The following is a 14,798-nucleotide window of genomic DNA, read 5'->3' on the forward strand; positions in this document are numbered from 1 at the left end:
GTTGTGTGGAAATTTGCCTTTAGCCAGCGGGTGGTTGATTGGTGGAACAGACTTCCATCTGTTGTTGTGGAAGTTGATAGCCTAAATAAATTTAAGGCTGAGCTGAACAGGTATTTGGAACGAATGGAGGGGTGAAATGGGAGGTTTTTTTTATTTATTTATTTTTTTGGCTGATTCTGCATAAGCTTGCTTTCTTGCATTGTATGCCTCTACTAATGCTAATATCGATGGTTTGACTGTAGATAATCCTGCTCAAATAGCTGCCAAACTGAATGAATATTTTGCATCTACATTCACACATGAGAAATTCTGTAGGGAAGTGGAGAACAGAAACTTCTCATAGTGATGAGAAGCTATGAGAAGCCTAAAGGCAAGTAAGGCTCCTGGAGTTGATGGCAAATACCCAGTAATCCTGAGGGAGACAGTGAGAAAGTGCACTCAATCATTAAGGATAATGATGAAGGCATCATTGGACTCAGAAGAGATTCTTCTGGATTGGAGATATGGAAATGTATCACCAATACATAAAGGCGGTTTTAAGGGTGAAGTGGATAACTATGGACCAGTTATTATGACTTCAGTGGTAGGGAAAATCATGGAGGCAATGATAAAGAGTAATATATGAACATTTAGACAGAAATAGAATTCTCAGTGATAAACAACATGGTTTTGTTAATACCCAGCAGTGGCAGCATGGCACCTAACAAAAATAATGTTGCTCTTTAATTAATGATTAAAAATATGAAATTATTTCTAGCTTCTTATATACAGTCAAAGTTTTAATGCAATAATTCCTGATTTTTTTTCTTATGGTTTTGTGGAGTAATTAAATGAAAGCACATGTCGCCATTTATGTAACACCTTTTCCATTTATGTGAATAGTACTGTGGGAACTGACTACTATGAAGTTTCAAATTCCATGTTATGTTCAACTTTGAACATCAAACAAACATGGAATGTTTGTTTGATATTCAAGATTAATTGTCTTTCTACTCCCCACAAGGTTAAATAAATATTTATGGTCCCACAGAGTTGTTTTTGAGAGATTTGTTATTGTTTTCACATATGAAAGATGAAAAAATGTAGCACGACATTCATTCAAGATGGATGCTACCTTGTGGAAAGAAAGATAAGTAGGTATCACATGTCATGCATTGGGAAGCATGCCAAATCTGAAATAAAATTTTGAAAAAATATGAAAATTGAAGTCTAGAAAAGTATCCAATATGTATATATATTTTTTTAAATTTTTTTAGAAGTATTTGTATGTATATGTACATGGACCTATTAAAATTTTGTGTGCTTAAGTCCTTTCAACTAGAAAATGGATCAGAATAACAGATTCAAGTCTATTATTCTGCATGATAGATATTTTTTAATTTTCAGAAGAAATTAATATTTTTTCTGATTTTTTGATATAACAAGTGATAAAAATAATAAAAAAACACATTTTAAAAAATATATTAAAATAAAAATAAAAAAAAAATCACATTAAAAATAAAAAAATTACATAAAATAAGTAGGGCAATCTTTTAAGAAAACCTTGAAATATTGGTATAATCCATGGAACAATTCAAAAACAAAAGTTTTTTCCAGAAATAAAAAAATAATAATAAATAAGGCACTTGTAGGGTACTGCACCAATGTTTGTGTAACAAGATTTACACCACCACTGGTGGATTAAGGGATAATCGTGTTTAACTAGCTTGGTTAGCTACTTTGACACAGTTACTCATGGGCTAGATGTTCATTACCTTTTCCATTTATCAACAGGAATGAAACAACAACAGTTCTGGTAGATACTTTCTTAAGAATAGTAGATCCCAGACTTAGAATTAACTAATGTAATGTGGGACTGTTATCTCCTTAATCTTAGATCCATTATCTGTCACTACTCATTATTTCACTTTATCATTTCTGGTTCCCCTGTTCACTGGTTCTTAGCCTTTTTTCTTTGCTTACCTTTATGGTCTCCTTTTGTTCTTCTTTTTGGTTTTATTTAATTAATGTAATTTTCTTGTTTTCTTACAGATTTTTCTGGATTTACTTAATTAACCTTGGACTAGGGCTTTGCTATATCCCTGTTCTGGTTACAGATCTCTTAATTCTTTGTAATCTTGAGCAGGACTATCCATACCCTCAATTCACTATCACACTACCTCTCTATTGGTTCAGAGCTAATCCCTCTATAGTTAGCTTCAAACCAAAGCAAATAGCCCTTGCTTTACAAGGCTGCCATCCTCTGCCTTGCATCCTTCCTGTAGAAGTAGTTGGAAAGAAGGTCAAGATGTAGTCACAGCAGTCCTTTGGGTAAAAAAAAAAAAAAAACCCTTGAGATATGTAATGTTTCTCATTCCCCCCTTCTTTTCTTTCTCTCTCTCTCTTAACTGATTTCCTGTCTATTTAGCTGCTCTGTATTTGACAAACCATAAATTGATATGGTTGGGAAATAATTAATATGATGTTGAGCTCACATCGTATCAGTTAAGTGTATTTGTGTGTTATAAACTGAAGACTTGGTAACCACATATTGTAACTTATCTGTATTCATTATCAAAAAATGCTAGTTAAGGTTTGATAGAGTATAAAAAGTTTCCATTAACTTAAACTAAATTATATTTCTGCTATAGTGGATAACATGGATTATAAAGTTAAATTGAATTGTAAAAATGATGTTATTATGAAAATAACTACTACTTTTTGTTAAATGATTCTGCCTTTTCCCTATTTGTACTTGATATAAGTTTCAATAAAACCTATTTTGTTTCTTATTTTGCATGGTAAAAAAGTGTCCTTAACTAAATATATTTACTTATATATAACATATATAGTTTATCTAACAAAAAAGTATTGTTTTCATTAGGCAATCATGCACATGCAGAGAACAGATTAAAGAAATGTGAATCTGGTAAAAAGTTAGTAGAGCAACTTTTTAGTAGAGTCACCTTTTCTTTTAGCCAGCAAGTTGCTAATTACTGGAATAAGTTGCCTCCATGAGCGGTTTGGCCTTGGGGAAATTCAAACGTCAGTTGGACAGATAACTGACCTTTGAATTTGAATATGAGGAGGGAGTCAAATAGGTAGTTTATGTTATTTTATTACTTATTTATTATTATTATTTTTTTAGGCTAGTGCAGCAAAAGAGTCAGGCTTCCTTGCACCACATGGCTAATACTAATACTATTTTACAACCTTTGGATGGAATGTTAACAATATCAAATTTATAGAAGCTTGGCTATGAAAATATTGAAGAAGTCAAAATTAGAAATTGGACAATGTTCTTTATACATGGTTTTCACTTGGTCAACTGATTTCAGGCACTTTTCTTTGCAAAATAAGCTGATTTGTCAAATGCTAATAAAACTGGCCTAAACAGGGAAATCTTGCTAAAGAAATTCGAAAAATCCTTTCTAAAAAAATCTAAGCTGCACTGATGAGTAGAGAAAAATTTTTAAGTTAGGTACATTGTTATCATTCCTATTTAACATTATCAGTCAGAAGGAAATGCAGTGTGATCATATTAATTGGTAGTTATTCACTGTCATTAGTCTGATAAAAATCGTCAATTAGTTATTGAACTCTGACAGAAAATCCAATTTTGTCTGTAAGAAAACTAGCATTAGTATAGTACAATTTTAGTGTTAAATAAAAAATAATTAGTATAATGGTACTATTATAACAAACATATATTTTTAAAATATAATGTTAAATAGTGTGAAAGGCTGCTTACTTTGCAGAAGTATCTTCCCTGGATGAAGGTAGTGCATTATTTGCTGTACAGTTTTGAATATTATCCACTGTGTAGTTAAGATGGAAAATTAAAAAAAATTCAAAATGTTGACAATAATAATAATCTACAAATAAAAAAAATCATTTAAAATTACCAGATATCCCTTGAGATATCAAATGTGTCCCACATATACAAGATAGAATCAAAAAATTTTTCCACATTTCATTATGCATATTTTTATTTATCTAAATTATAGTATTTTATACCAAGCCCCCTTTGAAGCATCCTTTTCCACCATGCAGTTTTGCCATTAAGAATACCTTTGACAAAAGTAGCCCCTCGGACCTCTGTCCACAGCCATCTTGAGTACTATTACTGTACCAGTAGCAGACTAAACTACAGCTATCAAAGAAGGCCTCCAGTATCACCTTTGACTAGTGTGTGCATGAAACTTCTGTTTTTGTGGTATGATTTCTAATGAAAACTGGTATTTTGGCTACAGATCATAAAGGTAGCAATATGTTTTCTACTGGTGATAACTCTGTTAAGCACATTTTGGTCAGCTGATGCTGACCCAGATCAGTATTGGAATTCTGAATCAATGGTATATAGTACAAAAAGATTAGCAACAACCATTGAGAATATGGCTTTGAAAATCTTGATGTCTTAAAACAAGATGAAATTTAGAGAAAATGTTGGCAATCTAAAAAAAAAAATCAAAGGAAACTTAAGAAAGGCTCAAGGTATCACTGATCTTTTTGAAAGACTTGTGAAGAAGTCACTTCAACAGCCATCTTAACAGGCTGATTAGAGAGGAAACTGGACAACTAACTAATGGCTAAGGGGATTAATACCATATGATCTGAGCATACAAAATAATAAATCATAAAATGCTTATTCAAATGCTTAGGGTATATTGAAAAACAGCATGCTGATCTATACACCAATTTAAAAAAAAAAAAAAATTCATATAAATATATGAGATATGCAATAAAAAGGTGCAAAATTTTCAATTCCATTTTGTTGGTACTGGTGTTAATTAGAAAGACTATTTTATATGCCATTATATACTTTTTTACTCTAAGGGTACTTTTATTCCCCCCCCCCCCAGTAATAGATCATTACAATAAATAGTCAGGGAGTAACTTTCATCACGGAAAAGGTTATGTTTGATTCCAAAATTTTGACCACTCACTGAATCACGGCAATAGGTAGCAATCAAGCAATTCTTTTGATTAAGTGGTTACTACTTTCATCAACGACAATGATGCTACACCTGAATTCAAAATTTTTGACTCTACAGGATGTCCAAATCCCCTGTGGGACTTGGGACATATTTCATTCCACCAAGTCTATCGTGAAAGGTAGTGATCTAGTAAATTTTTTGATTGTTTTCCGTGGAAACATTTGAAAACAATAAACACATTTCATGGAGAAGATTTTTAATCCTAAAATAATTTTTAAATTATTTAAAGCATTCATCAAAGTGATTTTATAAAGCAATATACTTTTGAGCTAATTCAATTAATATGCTGAATTTTACTGTGCAACACTGGATAATTAAGCTAGTAAAATAAATAAACAAAAGTTGCTTTGCTTTAGTTGTAATGAGTTTTGAAACTTTTCAATTTTCCTGTACACAAAACTGTCAAATTTATATAGCTCTAATAGTAAAAGAGCTAAGTCTACAAAACAGCTGCATCACAAAACTGTTTTAGTACAGTAATAGTAATACCCATATTGTACAAGCAAGCCACAGGCTTTTGCTGTGAATAGATAAGAAAATAAATTATTTGCTTCCCTCCTCACATAGATAACTATCCAGTAGACGTTTGAATTTATTCAAACTGTCAGCCTCAACTATCTGCAAAGGCAACCTGATCCAACAATCAATGACTCGACCCGCTGGCTAAAAGAAAACTTTCTACAAGCTAGTCTAAACCTCTTATCCTGTAATTTGAATTTATGCCCCCAAATTCTGGAATTCTTAATAACAGCAGAAATTCTGCCTTCATTCATTTTACTAACCCCTCTCAGAGCCTTATAAACCTCAATCATGTCACCTCTGAGGTACTTGGTTGCCAGCTCTGTAGCCCACATAATCAGTCTTTCCTCATACGGTCACCCTTTTGCCAATTTTACCATGTGAGTTGCCCGTCTTTGGACCCTTTCAAGAAGCTCAATGTCTTTTGTCAGATGAGCTCTCTATACTTGAACACAGTATTCCAAATGCACTCTTACAATTGCCTTATACAGTGGGACTATGACTGCCACATATCTCTACAGGATAATGTTCGATAAATCATCAATAGGGTACCATGGGCTTTTCTGGCTGCCTGTTTACACTGCTCAAAAAACTTCATATCTGCCTGTGTTGTAACTCTCGGATCCCTTTCTTTCTCTACTGTTTTTAATTCAACCCCCACCAAGTTTATTTTGGGATTGTTATTCTCCAAGTGTAAGACCTCACATTTTGCTGCATTAAAACATAGCTGCCACTTTTCTGACCATTCTTGCAACATGTTCAAGTCATCCCAAAGGAGTGCTGCTTGATACCGGTCATTAACTACTCTATCAATCTTTATATTGTCTGCAAGTTTCAACGTCAAGCCGTCTACCCCATCACAGAGTACTTAATGATCGTTGATGTCCTTTATGAAAATCAGAAACAACAGAAAGTCAGAAATGATCCAAGAACCGATCCTTAAGGGACTCCACTTTTGATGTTACACCAATTTGAAGAATATCCATTAATCACAACTCTCTACCTTCTGCCCTGCAGCCGCCCAGCAATCCATCCTAGAATTTTTCCAGTAATCACAATATGTTCCAGCTTATACAGTAACCCCCACCCAAGGGGCTCACATCTGGTGAGTATGGGTTGGCACACCCAGGGTCCTGAGCTGAATATCATCATTCTTCCTTTTCTCGGTGATTCCCTTCTCTCTCTCTCTCTCTCTCTCTCTCTCTCTCTCTCTCTCTCTCTCTCTCTCTCTCTCTCTCGGGGTAATTCAGAATTTTTTTTTTTTTTTTTTTTGGCTGGTGCAGCATAAGCCGCAGGCTTCATTGTACCATATGGCTAATAATAATAATCCCTCATGAGGGACTGAGTCAATTGCTAAAATCCAAATAAATTGTGTCAAAATTGTTCCCTACATCAAGCTCATGAGTAACTGTGTTAAAATAGGCTACTAAGTTAGTTAAACATGGTTTTCCCTTAACAAACCAGGTGCATTATTTAGAATGCTATATCTATCTAAATGTCCTTGGATTGCACTATTAATCATTGTCTCTAAGTTCTTCCCTATCACTGAAGTCAGACTAACCGATTTATAGTTAGAACCACTTTTATATATTGGTGATATGCTAGCACTTCTCCAATCCAAAGGAATCCCAGGGCCAAAGATGTCCTCATAATTAACTTCAATGTTCAATACACTCCCTGGTTCCCCTCAAAATTACTAGGTATATGCCATCAACTCCAATAGCCTTACTTGCCTTTATGCTTGAAAGTTTTTCTAATAAACAGTCATCTGTAAATTTGAAATCACTAATTTCATATGACCCAGCCTCACTCACACAGACTTGTCAGCATGAAGGGTCTTTCTTCAATAAAGACGATGCAAAATATCTGTTCAATTCATTTGCAACATCAGCTGGGTTATCTAAGACTTTCTCACACCTAGTACACAAGGGTGTAATCTGATTTGCTTTTTTATTCCTTGTATTCACATACGTGAAAAATTCATAGTCCCCATTCTCTGCTGTTTAATCCAATGTTTTCTCATATGCAGCCTTGGTCTCTCTAACCTTATGTGGTACTATTACAAATCAACTTGTAGCCGTTGTAGGCTTCAATACTTTTCATCACTCTGTAACTATCCCATTCTATCTTTTTCTGTTCTATTTGACCGGCCAGCTCTGCATTCATCCATTTCAGCATTCTCCTCTTGCAATATTTTCTTAATGGTAATGTATGCATTCATTGCTTCTGTGATTTTTTCTTTAAAGGTATTCCATAATTCAAGTGTATTCACCCTCACTCTGCAATCTGCCCAATTAATAGATGCCATATAGAGCCTTATACTGTCAAAGTTTCCTCTTCTGAAATTAAAACCCATGCATTTACCATTTAAGTACCATAACATCTTTCTCCATCTTTCAGCTGATGACTGATGATTTCTACCTGCCAATGGTTCCTATATTTTAAAGCCCTGTGATGTCATCTAATTCATGAATAATGATGAGGTCAAAAATATTCTTACCCCTATTATTATCTCTGACATGCTGGTACAAATAATTATCTAGTTGATTTAAAAAAAAAAAATTCCCCAAGGAAAGTTTCCCTCCCACTTATTCCAATCAATCTGTGGCAAATTTAAGTCACCCATAATAAGACATTTTGCACTTGCTTGCCCATACCATCTGCATGTAAAGACTCATCATACTCTTCACAATCTCCTGGTCTGTAGATTACTCCCACTCTCATTATACCTTTGCATCCAACTAACTCACACCACAGATTCTATGCTGGCAGACGTAACTTCAGACTCAGCAAAAGCTCTTTTCACATTCAGGCTTCTTTTGATAACAAGGATGACACCCCCACCCCTTCTATCTTTCCTAAATACATTATGCATACCATGTTGGAACTCATCGTCCCCAATTTCCAGGTGGCACCACACTTCTGTTAGCCCTATTATGTCAGCACTAGTTGTCCTAAGCAGGAGTTCAAATTCAGCCATTTTATTGAAGAGATGTCTGACATTCCTATAGACACTGTTAAGACTAAGTGTTCTTCTATAGTTTACTACCCTGATACACCCCTTGAAATTACTCAGGCTTGTTTCCCTATCTATCTCATCCCACTCATTTGAAATGTTGCTACCCTCAGCACATCTTGCCAACATCAGCTGTTGTGGCAACAACCAAGAATTCCTTAGGTGATTGCAAGCATTACTTTGGCCCATATCATCAGATAAACATGGATCTATATTACCCTTCTCACCCCCCTAACTAGCAGGTTCCCTGAACTCTTAAGGTATCCTCAATTGATACTGTCAAAAATCCTCGCACCACCTTTGTTCAAATGAATACGATCTCTACAAAATAGATTCCTTTACCTACAAGTGCAGGCCACACTGATAAAAAGACTCTGGGGGCTACACTGATCCCCTAGAGTCTTGCAGATTCCCTCCAGTCTTGACTTAATCCACAAGGCTTTCAAGCATATAATCCACCTATCCTGTCTGGGCAGAATTGCAGACAAATAATAATGCTCTCTTTATCCCCTTAAAATCTGACAATATGTTGGTAATGTCATCAATTGTTGCTCCTGGCAAACATACCCTGGTTCTGGTCCCCATACCTTTATTACAAAAAATATTATCCATTTCGCTGACAACAGAGTCACCTTCAACCAGAGCAGTATGCACTTGACTATTCTTATCTGGGACGTGAACTGGGTGGGGGGGTGCATCACTTGACATGTCATGAGCTACTTGAGATACCTGAATCCCTGATGAGCTTACAGTTACATTTTTCAGTGACTCAAATTCTCGTAACGCACCAAGTTGTAATTTGAGATCAGTACACTCCTTACGTCAGTTGCAAAGAAAAGAATCGCCAGATGAGCTAGGTTTGTCCACTACACCAAGCCACATGCTATACAAATGGCAAGCTTATGACTCACACTGGAAATGCCCACAAGCATTTTTGTCTGGCTCACAATATCCTTGGACTTTGTATTGTAAGTGGATCTTGTAGCAACCATTATTAAGGTAAAATTTGAACTTTAGAAAGATTACAAAATTTAAATTTGCAATATATTACACAATTTAAATTACCAAAATATTACAGAAATGATGCTCTTAATAAAACTTTAACCACTAGAGAAGTTAATTTAAGCTACTGAAGGAAAGTTACAAAGTTCCTGCCAAAATATTAATACCAAAGGCTATCTGAATATTAAGCTGTAGCTTTAGTTATGCTTAACTAAAAACAAAAATAAATTAACCCATGTTTCTATATGAATTCAAACTGTATATTAACTACAATTTAATATATTAAATTTTAAAAAAAACCTCAAAATTATTCCAAAAATTAACCTGTTATGAAGTTCCAAAATGGACAACCACCGTCTACATTCAAGTGCAGCAATGTGCTATACATCTGCACTTCTTGACATCCAACCAAAAAATGTTTTAATATGAAAAAAAAAAAAAAATCAGAAATCTAATAATAAAAAAATAGCTAAAATATGCTCCAGCCAGAATAAATAATAATAATAAATAAAAAAAACAGAATATTTTATATTTAATTCCAGCAGACTCCAATTCTGTTTCTTTTTATTATTTTATAACTATTGAAATAACCACTTCCATTTGTGATTTTCGTATATTTTATCAAAAGTATTAACTGGAATGATCATTTTGAATTGCTATTATATACACAGTATCATTATCAAAGTAATACAGTATATTAAATAACCAGATATGCACGACATATCTGATTATTTAATAGAACAACAAACAGATATAAAATATCTATTTGTTGTTCTAGTTTTATAACTTTTGATCGTCTAAGTAACATAAAAATTATCATACAGCTCTAATTAAAGAATTTATCTCTATAAGATGTCCACACTATGAAACTGTTTCAATGTAAAATTTTTAATAAAAAATCAAATATCTAATAATTGAGGTAACTGAAATATACTTCAATCAAAATATTAAAATAAAAATTACCTCTGGAACATTTTGTATTTAATTCCTGTAGAGTGGAGTCCAATTCTGCTTTTCTCTTTTTATTAACAACAAAAGACTTTGAATCTGTTTTTGTTTCTTTTTGTCTCCTTAATAATTCTAGACTCTGGGGTGGGGTGGGGGCAAACAGAAAAACAAAGTTAATCCAATATATATGAAACCAACAAAAAATAACATAATTTTTACTCTCATCTAAATCTGGAACCTATACAACTATGAAATATCTGCCATTATATATATATATATATATACTGTATACATTTATATGTATTGTATCACTTTATATGAAACAAGCTCAATTAGCTTTAAGTAAAAACGTTTGCGTAAAAATAAGCATAAATTAATCAACTTACCAGGTGCATAAAATATGAACACAAGTCCTATTATAGTCAAAATGTGAAATTACATTCAGTTGTGTTTTAGCAACAGTATTAATTACCTCAATTTTGAAAACTTAAGTTTTCACATCTTTTGAAACAATTCTCATCTTGTGAATTTAAATCATCACTGAGGATTTCAGATGCTGTATACTGATGAAGTGAGAGTAAATATCTAAAACATTTGGGAGAAGATGCCACATTACTAATAAGTAGCATTATACTTCTCTTTACAGAGAAATGTTGCCTACAGGAGAGACTGCTTCTACAGGGATGGGATACACTTAAATAGAAAGGGTGCAAGAATGTTTGCTGATGCTATCGAGGCAGTGTTAGGTGGGTCGGAAAACTGCTAGATTGGGGGGGATACAAGGACTAATAGATTAACAGTAGCCATTGACAGAGGTGAAAGTGATTCTTACACTGCTTCTATTGGAATGAGCAGCAGCCTGGAAAACAAGATGCAGGATATTTCAGAGACTGCTGGGAGTCACTGCGGTACAAGTAAACACATGGGTTATGTTAGGGTAGCTAAGAATAGGAACAGGTACATGTATACTTGCGTGTACACCAATGCTAGGAGTTTGGTAAATAAATTTGATGAATTTGAGGTATTACTCAAAGCATCAAAGATAGATATTGTTGGGTTATCAGAGACGTGGTGTCACACAGATATAAGAATGCAGAACTGGAATTTGGGGAGTACAATGTGTACAGAAAGGATAGACATGATAGGAAGGGAGGAGGGATTATGCTTTAATGTTAATTAAGAAACACATAAAATCAAGGGAAGTGAAGCCAGTCGACATCGCTGGACAGCACAGTGTCGAGTCAGTTTGGTGTGACATAAGCATTGGGAGATCAAAATTGAGAGTAGGAGTGTGCTATAGGCCTAATGACTCTGATGAGTATAATAAGAAACTGTACAGAGAAATAGAGTGCGCCAGTAAATCAGAGAGTCTTATAATGGGGGATATTAATTTCCCCGATAATTGACTGGAATTTGTGGGTCGGTCACTCACACACTAGCAAAGCTTTTGTGGATTTATCGGATGATTGTTTTCTATATAAGCATGTTTGGGAGGCAACTAGAGGGAGTAATACTCTTGATCTGATTATCAGCAGTGATTCTTCATGCATTATGAATCTGCAGATAAAGGAACCACTAGGTGGCAGTGATCACAGTGTGCTGAAGTGGGACTTACTCATAGAGGTAACTACCATCAGGGGTAAAGGGAAGGGTTCTTGCTTTCATAAAGGCGATTGTTATTTTATTTGGTTTTTTTTAGGAGCATTAGCAAGTAAGGTCATATTGCTCCGGGATATGCTGTGGTCATTCCCTGACCTTTCCGCATCCTCAGTATTTGGTGGTGACTAGCTCGAACCTCAGTCTAATCAAGAAGCGTGTGCTACGTACTGGTGCTTCTTCCCACCAGGCTGCGGAGGCGGCTCATAAAGGTGACTACGATGGTCTGAGACAGTATTTAAATTCTATACAGTGGGACCAACTGATGATGTTTCCAACAGCAAATTCAAAATGGGAAGCATTCAAAGAACTTATCTTGGAAGTTACTAGGCTTTACATACCAACTAAAAAATATTGGTCAAGGTTTAGGCCTAAATGGATGTCAGATGAACTAATGAGACATATGGCAGAGAGAAAAATGCATGGGATACATATAAATTAACATGTGACACAGAAGCCTATGATAGATATACGGTGATCTGTAACCAAGTTACAAAGGAGGTTAGGCAGGCGAAGGCAGATTACGAGAAATCTTTGGCAAGGGATGGAAAGAAAAACAGCAAAGAGTTCTTTACTTATGTAAACTCTAGAAGGAAAGGGATGAATCAGATTGGTCCAGTTGATATCGATGGTTCAACTGTTGATGATCCTGCTCAGGCAGCTAACAAACTAAATGAATATTTTGCATCGACATTCACACATGAGGAGTTATTCAGCGAGGAGAATGCCAGAGGTGTATTCAACTCTAGCAGTAAGCTAGAGAATCTTGTAATAACTGAGAGTAAAGTGGAGGAGAAATTGTTGAAGATAAACACAAGAAAGGCACCTGGGGTGGATGGGATCTATCCAGTTATATTAAAGGAGGCAGCAAAGGAAGTAAGCAAACCATTAGCCATAATTATGAGAGCTTCCTTGGACTCAGGGGAGGTACCCATAGACTGGAAATGTGCAAATGTGACCCCAATTCACAAAGGAGGATCAAAGGCTGACACAAGTAATTATAGACCTGTGAGCTTAACTTCTGTTCCAGGAAAATTAATGGAGGCACTGGTTAAAGAAGCACTGCAGGATCATTTAGACAAGACTTCAGTTATAGCTCAGTCACAGCATGGTTTTGTTAAGGGGAAGTCTTGCCTGACCAACTTGATTGGATACTATGATGCAGTCACAAAAGAACTGGATGCAGGGAATAACTTTGATATTATATACTTGGATCTTAGAAAGGCTTTTGATACTGTTGCATGTGGAAGACTGCTGCATAAATTGGAGCAGTGTGGCATTGGAGGCCAATTGCTGCTATGGATAAAGGGATGGTTGAGGGGGAGAAGACAGAGTGGTAATAGATGGACACTGTTCATTGTCGACTAATGTTATTAATGGAGTCCCTCAGGGTTCAGTGTTGGGTCCATTATTGTTTTCTGTATTTATAAATGATATTGTTGATGATGGTATATTCAAGCTTAATGTCCAAGTGACGATACAAAGGTTGGCAGTGTTGTTAAGGACACTACTGATGCTATGCTGCTGCAAGAGAATCTGGAAAGGATGAGCAGATGGGCTGAGAGGTGGCAAATGAAGTTTAAAATTGACAAACAGCAACCCCAGGGGCTTAGAGGGGAACAGGTATCCTGTGTGTTATCAGACACTCAGCCTAAAACACTGATGGATCCAATATCTCTCTATTACAGAAGATTTAGGAGAAGTCCGGTTGGCCTGCCTCCCTAAAATCCACTCATGCACACCTTCTCGATGGTAAGCCCTGTTACGTCACTTAGGTGGCAACGAACGTGTAGAGTGGTTCTCTTCAAGACGCCTGGTCAGCGTGAAGAGGAAAAGACCAAACCCTCCAGCAATGAGACCACAACAATACAAATGGCCCTCAGTCCCCAGCAGCTTTCACTCTCCCTCTTACGGCAGGGAGAGGATCAGAGTGGAAGCAGAGGGTGCTAAGAATCTCTGGGTACGACCAGGCTGCCATGCACGGAAATTGAACTTGGCCTGTTATAATGTACGATCACTCATCGGTGAAGACAGGATATTAGAGCTGGAAAAGGAATTAGAAAATGTGAATTGGAATATCATCGGTTTGGCTGAAACAAGAAGAAGAAATGAATCACTTATAAGTTTATCAAGTGGAAATCTGCTGTACACCAATGGAAACAGTGAAAGGAGTGAAGGTGGAGTTGGGTTTCTGGTCCATAAAGATTTTAAAAACAACATTTTGGAATTCAAAAGTACATCACCAAGGGTCTTGAATATTGAATTCAAGACCAAGGGTCTTGAATCTTGAATATTAGTCTTGACGACTAATATTCAAGATTTCTAAGAGGTACAAGCTAAAGATTATAATGATTTATGCACCAACATCGAGCCATGATGATGAAGAGGTTGAAGAAATGTACACTGAAATTGAGTCTTCTAGATGAGCAGAAAACCCACTACACTATTATTATGGGGGACTTCAATGCTAAGGTTGGAAAAAAGCAAAACAGCGCAGAAAGAGGAACTATAGGAAATTTTGGAATTGGTGAAAGAAATAAAAGAGGTGAAAGACTTGTGGAATTTGCAGAATTTCAAGGACTGTCAGTAATGAACACTTTTTTCAAGAAAAGGGTGAACAGAAAGTGGACATGGAAGAGTCCAAATGGATTAACAACTAATGAAATCGACTTCATCCTCAC

The 14,798-nt window shown here is 35.4% G+C and overlaps 1 protein-coding gene across 1 annotated transcript in view; it reads right to left on the reverse strand.

Moving 5' to 3' along the window:
* LOC150075189 (zinc finger protein 830) overlaps nucleotides 1-14,798 on the reverse strand; it is a 106,762-nt gene that overhangs the window by 62,327 nt on the left and 29,637 nt on the right. Inside the window, exons 3-4 of the mRNA XM_090388393.1 lie at nucleotides 10,477-10,600; nucleotides 3,731-3,797 (exon numbers count right to left, since the gene is read on the reverse strand). Coding sequence (XP_090244519.1) covers nucleotides 3,731-3,797; nucleotides 10,477-10,600 — 191 coding nt within the window. The remainder of the gene's footprint in view (nucleotides 1-3,730; nucleotides 3,798-10,476; nucleotides 10,601-14,798) is intronic.

Source organism: Mastigoproctus giganteus, chromosome 14, assembly GCF_048544385.1.
Source record: "Mastigoproctus giganteus isolate SK-2022 chromosome 14, ASM4854438v1, whole genome shotgun sequence".
Classification (NCBI taxonomy): domain Eukaryota; kingdom Metazoa; phylum Arthropoda; class Arachnida; order Uropygi; family Thelyphonidae; genus Mastigoproctus; species Mastigoproctus giganteus.